Source organism: Pteropus vampyrus, unplaced genomic scaffold, assembly GCF_000151845.1.
Source record: "Pteropus vampyrus isolate Shadow unplaced genomic scaffold, Pvam_2.0 Scaffold25, whole genome shotgun sequence".
Taxonomy (NCBI): domain Eukaryota; kingdom Metazoa; phylum Chordata; class Mammalia; order Chiroptera; family Pteropodidae; genus Pteropus; species Pteropus vampyrus.
Genome location: NW_011888806.1, coordinates 8,045,880 through 8,053,986, shown reverse-complemented (window position 1 = coordinate 8,053,986; position 8,107 = coordinate 8,045,880). Strand labels below are relative to the sequence as shown.

General features: G+C 41.3%; 1 protein-coding gene across 1 annotated transcript; it reads left to right on the top strand.

The window, feature by feature from the left end:
- Positions 1 to 4,483: 4,483 nt before the first annotated feature.
- Positions 4,484 to 7,838, top strand: TIGD2 (tigger transposable element derived 2). Its single transcript, XM_011356294.2, has 2 exons — positions 4,484 to 4,809; positions 4,982 to 7,838. The coding sequence occupies exon 2, from the start codon at positions 5,906 to 5,908 to the stop codon at positions 7,481 to 7,483; it is 1,578 nt and encodes a 525-aa protein (XP_011354596.1). The 5' UTR covers positions 4,484 to 4,809; positions 4,982 to 5,905; the 3' UTR covers positions 7,484 to 7,838.
- The last annotated feature ends 269 nt before the right edge of the window (positions 7,839 to 8,107 follow it).

Here is an 8,107-nt window from a genome sequence, read left to right as displayed (position 1 = left end):
CTTTCTGACAAGACCCAATCCAGAAGAGACACTCCACTTTCTTTAAATCTCCCCAAATCACCTTACCCAAATTCTATATAAAGCTCCACCTGACCCCCTCTTTCTGAGAGGCTCCATGGTTTTCCAAGGTATGGATCTCCCTTGCTGCAGTAGTAGGCCCAATTTGGGCAACAGGCGTGGTTCCTGGTGATATTTGGCTAAAAAGAATCAATGATATATTTACACTATATTGCCAATAAGAGCACATATAAAATTATGTGTATTATTTCATGTTCTCATTAATAAAATATAATTACATTGATGCAAGATAGACAGTAGATACACACCAAATGTTAAGAGTAGTTACCTCTGAATGTTGGTATTTTTTTTTTCCTGCATTTAATATTTTCCTTCAAAGATTGTATATAATTTAAGAAGAGAACAGAGATAAGAAGAAAAACTCCCTCCCAAAAGAATATATTAGGAGGGAGGAATCTCATATTCAAAATTGTGGTCAAGACATAAGGTTTTCAAACCTGAGCATATTAGAATCACTTAGGATGCTCACTGAAAATACAGATTCCTGGACTTCATCCCTGGAGTGCTTTCCAGAATCAGTATGTTGGACCCCAGGTGATTCTGACCAGTAAGGTCTGAGGAGAAACCTTGAGAAATGCAGTTTTTTTGGACAAACTAGAAGTTGAAGGATGTAAACATTAACAGAAGAAAGAGAAGACTTTCCAGGCTAAAGAGAAAGTATGAAGAGCCTAAAAGCAGGAAGCTGCACATGCTAAGGACTGCGAGAGTAAGTGGTCTGATGCACAGTGAGCTCTCAGAAAACCTGAGTTCGACCAACTGACAGAACTGAGGGCTCCTTTAGAGAATAGTTGGAAACTGGGCAGGTTTAGAAAGGTAAGGTAGATATATAAATTTCACTCAAGATTCTCACCCACATTGCTGACATCAATCAGCAATTCACTGGTTTCTTCAATTTTTATCCACGTTTTTCAGGAACCAAATCTAATTTTTCCTTAAACATTTCCAGCAACTACTTTCATCTTTTTTGGCCCTTTAAATCTTTTCTTCTCTCCTAGGAATTCATTCTTTTATTTTTGCCTATGCCATCAGTCAACTGAAAATCTAACGCTAGCCAACAAGGAAACACAGAAACAAGTTCAAAAGTCCCCAACTGGGCAGCTGTATGACTCAAGAGTATAAGAAATCACTATCTTCCAATATCATGTTAACTTTTTCAAAAAGATATGGGATTTTCCAATGAGTAATCTGATCTTTCACTTGTCTCCAGAAATTTTCAAGCGCAAAAGTGTTCCTAACTTTAACTATTTTAAAAGAAAATTTTTTTCTTTTAAAAATAATTTGGGTTTTTATCTATAATACAAAGTAAAATTACAGCTAAAAAAGACTTCAAAGAACAAGCTTTCATTTTACTGAAGACAACTATTTCACATCCTGTTTGCTCTAAAACACACATACATGCACATACCCAAAGAAAAATAAATTATATTTTAGTTGGAAAATGCTCCTCAATATTTTATGTCCCTTAAAATAATTAACAGTAAATGGTTGTTGTGAAAACCACTGATTTTCAAGTAAATGGAACTCTCCCTCCCCAAAAGTATTTCCTTTAAAATCAAGAATTTACCAAGAGATGTCCTATTTCAATACAAAACTATCGTGCATAAAGGATACTGCTGAAAGTGAGGCCACATAATGCATTTGTATTTATATTATGTCAGCTGAAAAGGAAATTCGGAGCTTGTAATGAGAAACATAAGCTACTTTCAGTTGATTGAGCATAGTTTTCAGAAAACCCACATTCCAATGAACCAAATGCTAAGTCTGATAAATACTGTTGCATACTTAATGTGCTCTCACTATTAGAATGCCTTATTGGTAGGTTAATTCTAAAATTCCTTTTTAATAAATGGCAATTTTAATTATGCAGAAATAATCATAATATATTTTTTCTTCATGTCTTTGAGTTATATACTTCAATTGTGATAGTGTGGGCAGAGCATAGTGCTTTAAAGCCTGATAGACCTGGCTCGAATCTGTCACCTACATATAATTCATATACCTTTTTAGCCCTTGTTTTCTTGTACATAAAAGTAATATCTACCTCATAGTACTGTTATAAGGATTAAGAGATTGTATATATGCAGAAGGAAAGAAATACTGTTGGCAAAATTTCCCAAGGAATGGAATGTCTTGATTAGAGAATAACCGTAAGTTAGAAGATAAAGAATACAACACTGTTCTACATAGCAAAGTGAAAAGAATCTTAAGGTTTCACAAGCAGCTGAGAGGGAAAGACACAGAGGATCCTGATACAGAAAAATGCTGGGAAGAGAAAGGAGAGGATGGCATAGTAAAATGGATTGAGGCTGTGACTCAAATTGAAGAATTGATAAGTTCCCTGAAGCCAACCAGACTCTTAACAGGGATGCCCAAAATTTAATCCTAAGCCCCTCCCCACTCTTGTACTCTAATATAAATATGCCATAATTACAACCTCTTCCCCCTCCCCCATCAAAAAGGAAAAAAATAAACATTCTTGTGTAAAGACAGCTGCCTTGGGTAAAGTCTTAATACATGTCTGCTAAATACAGCTGCCTTGTGTGACATGGTGTTTTGAGGAAATCAAGGAACGTGGGCTGTTACAGATATGAACTTACACAGGAGATGAAAAGAGAACAGCCATAAGAGATAAGATACCAGCAAGCTGGAAAATTCAGCAGAAACAGAAACAATGTGATATCTGGAAGAAAATTAAACCCAAGACTTTAGGAGAGGGAGATAAGAAGAGAGTTCATTTTATTTTAATGCCATGGGGCAGAGTGACCCCAGTAAGCTGGAGGGGTAGGGGGAATGCCAGGCTGTTAACATTTGGTTACATGGCAGGTAGTAAATGTCAGCTTTCCCCCCTTATAGGAATGAATCATGTCAGATACAAGTGTTTTCACGTTTCTTATAAGTTTGCCCAGGAAAAAGGGGCAAACTTTTGAAAGTGATATAAAACTAGCATGAAGTTATATTTTATGCAAAAGAGTCAACCAAGACTGCAGAAACTGGTTGATAAAGGAGGAGAGGGTAAGATTTATCTTTAGGAAAAGCAGGCATTTGCCAAAAAACACTTATAACTTTACAGCATAACTAGGCGATCAAAGATTTTCCTTCATGCCTAATAGGGGAAGGCTGTGATTTTGAAGAAGGCAATTGAGCAGTTTGGGCAGGGGAGTTAAATAATTAGGCTTAGAATCAACATTTCGGCAGTATGACTGCTCAGGTCAGTCCCTTTTGAAACACTCTAACAATATGGCCTTTGCAAATAAATGACGAATTACTACGCTACTTACTTTGTGTTAACGAAAAAGGTCAGACATTTATGTTCAGATGCTAGAGCAACTTTACTGAAACTTTTCCATTTTCCAACGTATTATACAAAAGGAAAAAGACAAAAGGCTAAACGCGTTTCCTCGGTAAACAGGTGCTTGCAGGACCAAGGTGCAGCCACTCCCTTCTCCTGGGAAGGCTAGAGAGTCCCGTAGGCAACCGAGTCCGCGAGGGGGAAGAAGGCACAGTTCATCCCACAAGTTGTTAATGCACAGGTGCCTGCATTCGCTCCACTTAGAATGCCAAAATAGAAACGTATGGTGTCGGCGTTTGAAACAAATCAAGGGAGTCTTTGTCAAACTGCAATTCTCTTATTACTACTGAAAAGCAGCGGGAGTAAAGGGGTGTCAGGAAATTCACGAGAGCCTCCCACAGGCTCGCGCGTCTCCAAGTGCAGTCGGTTTTGAGCAAGGTGGGCTTCTAGAGACTGTGGCTTCAACCCTTGAGCATCCCACGAGGGAGGGAGACCCACACTCTGCTTGCCCGCTTCCCGCTGCGCCCCAACCACCCAGGACTTGTTTAGGTGGGTGGTGCGTGTAAGCCCCAGCTCTACTCCCTAACCATGTCCTCACCAGGAGCCAACCTCCCTGCCCTCCGACAGCAGCCGCGTCCGCGACTCCTACCGTGCTCCTGCCAGTCCCGTTAAGGCGAGCGGGCGCTGAGAAGCGCAGGCGCCGCGGCCGCTATTTGTAAACACTCTCCACGTGCGCTCGCCCTACCTCATTTGCATGTCACTGCCCGCACCTGAGGATGCGTAGCTTTCTTTCGAGCCCTCCAAATGGTATCTTTATTTCATCTGAGCATAAAATAAGCCTCGCCTGCCGAGCTGGGCTATTGGGAGGAAGGCCAAGACATGCTTAGCTTGTACCGTCCCCTGCTGGTCGTAGAAGCAGCCGGCAGGCTGGGGTGGGCGGGCCATTAACCGAGCCCACGCGGCACCTAGAGTCGCAGCAGAGCCCGGCCCCGCCCCTCCCGCCCACTCGCCGAAGACCCCGCCCCCGGGCCGCGCGCGCTCGCCCGCGCAGGCCACGCCCCCTCGCCGACACAACGTTCCTGCGGGGGCGCGCGCGTGCACCCTAATCCCCCGCCTTCCGGCTCCGGCGGCGACGCTCGCTGCTTGCTGCTGCCGCGCCACCGGTGTCAACGTCCCTCCAGAGACTCCATTTGCTCTCAGGGCGTTCTGGCAGCTTCTCAGGCAGGCGGAGAGCGATGCCCCCGGTCCGCGGACTGGCGTCCCCTGGGCCAAGCAGCCGCTTGCTTGCTGGCTTGCTGCGGCGGTGACACCCTGGTCGCCAGCGGCCACGGAGGAATCCGGGCTCCCTCCGCGTGAGCAAAGACGTCCCGCGCTCCAGAGCTCGCCCTGCGGGGAGAGGCCCACGCTTACGCGGCTTCTCTCTGACCTCTTAATTTCAGGAGGTAGGCAATTCAGGTCCCGCTGTCACTGCAGATAATGCCTGAAAGCATTATTTGTCGAATTAGCCATCACATTGATAGGAGGCGTTAATTGTCTCAACATAGTTTCAGAATAGATGTGGGTAATACCACAGACCCTGATATTGAAAAAAATGTTTTTGATATTTTCCTTTAGGTTTCGGAGGCTCCGAGTGCCTACACAGCCCCCCACAGGAACTACAGTACTTCTGTTGGCCCATTGAGGATCATCCTTCACCAGGATTATTGTAACATCATTACTGAGCCTTCCACCCATACCCTCTACCATGAGTCCTGATTTCTACCAATGAAAATTTAATGCTTGCTTTAATCATATGACAACACCTCTTGTCTACCCCTTTTCCTTTCCAATTGCTGAATACATTAGGTATAAGTTTGTGTCGTGTTAAAGTACAAAGTTTTCTGCCTGTTCACTTTTGCCTTATTTGCACTGCTCACTTCTGCCCAGCCTGCCTTACTTTGCTTATGATTTCCATAACGACTCACTTGTGTAACCTGTAGAGCAGTCGTTGCCTGAAGAGGCAGCATTCCATACAATAATACACTGCCTGAAAAAAAAAAGTTATGGGATGAGTTTTCCCACTATATTTAACTATATGTCAAGTCTGGAAGTCTTCTCTTAAACTATTTATTCCTCAGCACATTTCCCAAAATACTTACACCTGAGTTTTAGTTCCTTTAGCAAAGAACCTCACCTGTAATGATGGCAAGAATTGAGTGTGCAATAAGACAGTTTTAGAGACCTTGCTAATACAATATTGGTTGCAGTCTCCATTGAGATTGTAGTTCTTGAAAAAACCTTAAACTAAATGAGGAAGAGAGATAGAGACACTAGGGTTAATTAGAGCTAGTCCTTGTAGAAGGAACTTTGTAAGTTTTGAAATAGCAAAGTGAAGAGAGTCACATAGGCCTTGCCTGGAAATTAGCCAGCACGGGATTCATCTACGTCCTAGGAAGACGGGGGGAGGAATTTTAAAACCCCATTTCTGGTCTCATTGTGTTCAAATCTAAGTTGTTAAATATCTTGCTCTAGTCATCTCCTGAAATATTAGACATTAAAATGTTGGGGAAACGTAAACGCGTGGTGTTGACAATTAAGGACAAGCTTGACATTATTAAGAAACTAGAAGAAGGTATCTCTTTCAAAAAACTTTCTTTGGTGTATGGAATTGGTGAATCCACAGTTCGTGATATTAAAAAGAACAAAGAAAGGATAATAAACTATGCAAATAGTTCAGATCCTACAAGTGGGGTATCCAAACGTAAATCTATGAAGTCATCAACATATGAGGAACTTGATAGAGTTATGATAGAGTGGTTTAACCAACAGAAAACAGATGGGATTCCAGTGTCTGGAACGATTTGTGCAAAACAAGCCAAGTTCTTTTTCGATGCTTTGGGGATGGAAGGTGATTTTAATGCATCATCTGGCTGGCTAACTCGTTTTAAGCAGCGCCATGGTATTCCAAAGGCTGCTGGTAAAGGAACAAAATTAAAAGGAGATGAAACTGCTGCCAGTGAATTTTGTGGTAACTTTCAGGAATTTGTTGAGAGAGAGAATCTACAACCAGAGCAAATTTATGGTGCTGATCAAACTGGATTGTTTTGGAAATGTTTACCATCAAGGACATTAGCTCTTGAAACTGAGCACAGTACTTCTGGTTATAGGTCAAGCAGAGAGCGAATCATTATTATGTGTTGTGCAAATGCCACAGGTTTACACAAACTGAATCTTTGTGTTGTGGGAAAAGCAAAAAAACCCCGTGCATTCAAAGGAACTGACATTTCAAACCTTCCTGTCACTTATTTCAGTCAAAAAAGTGCATGGATAGAACATTCTGTTTTCAGGCAGTGGTTTGAAAAATACTTTGTGCCACAGGTACAGAAGCATTTGAAATCCAAGGGTCTTCTAGAAAAAGCAGTGCTGCTTTTGGATTTTCCACCAGCACATCCAGATGAAGAATTGTTGAGTTCAGATGATGGCAGAATAATTGTGAAATATTTGCCACCAAATGTCACAAGTCTAATTCAACCTATGAGCCAGGGAGTTCTAGCCACGTTAAAAAGATACTACCGTGCAGGACTTCTGCAGAAATACATGGATGAAGGAATTGACCCAAAAATGTTTTGGAAGAACTTGACAGTGTTGGATGCAATTTATGAAGTATCAAGAGCTTGGAATATGGTAAAATCAAGTACCATAACCAAGGCATGGAAAAAACTTTTCCCTGGCAATGAAGAGAATTCAGGTATGAACATTGATGAAGGAGCCATTTTAGCAGCTAACTTAGCAACGGTTTTACAGAATACAGAAGACTGTGAACATGTTGACATTGAGAACATTGATCAGTGGTTTGATTCCCGGAGTAATGACTCAAGCTGTCGGGTGCTAACTGACAGTGAAGGTGCTGAGGACCAGTCCAAGCCTGCTGAGCAAAAGCCTTCCAACAAGACTAGAAAAACAGAGCTGCATCCAGAGAGGCACATTAGCCATAAAGCTGCACTTGAATGGACTGATAATTTACTGGATTATCTAGAACAACAGGATGACATGCTTCTGTCTGATAAACTGGTATTACGGAGACTTCGAACGATAATAAGAAGAAAGCAGAAGATCCAAAATAACAAAAATCATTAATAGTGCTCTTAAGGGTTTCAGTGTATTTACATTTTTGTGACTTTATCTTCAGTGGAAATTATCTTGCTTGAAGTACTATGGATTTCAAAGCCAAATACATTTTATAAATGATTTTAGGATTAGATGCCATTTTGGATTACTTAAATTACTGCTCTTTAACGTCGATCTTAGTAAGTGAGCATTGACATGTAACTTGTCTGTCATCTGTTTCTAATCTGTATTATACTAATTAGATCATAAGGTTCCTGAGGCCAGGGATCTTATGTCTGTTTTGTGCCTGAATTTCATTGTGTCTAATAGAGGACCGTGCACACTATAGGCAATCAATAAATCTTACTTAAATTGAATTTTTATGGCTTTCTTTGAACTTCAGCTTCCAAATTGAATTATGTTGGGAGTGAGTTCCAATTTCCACGATTTTCCAACCTGCTGAAAATTTTAGAACTCAGCAAAAGTTATGCTTCAGGTATTTCTGTGTAAAATCAGAGAACAGGGGAAAAGTCTAAAGCCTTAAATATGGCATTCTATACCAACTCTATTTGGGCACTCAGCAATTCAGATTGGTGATCCCTGCGTATAATGAAAGAAGAGAAATAGGTTAAAATGTCCCCAGGGCTTACATTT

What these genes read in the sequence shown, in the direction of transcription:
- TIGD2 (XM_011356294.2), top strand. Translation starts at nt 5,906, where the DNA reads ATGTTGGGGAAACGTAAACGCGTGGTGTTGACAATTAAGGACAAGCTT.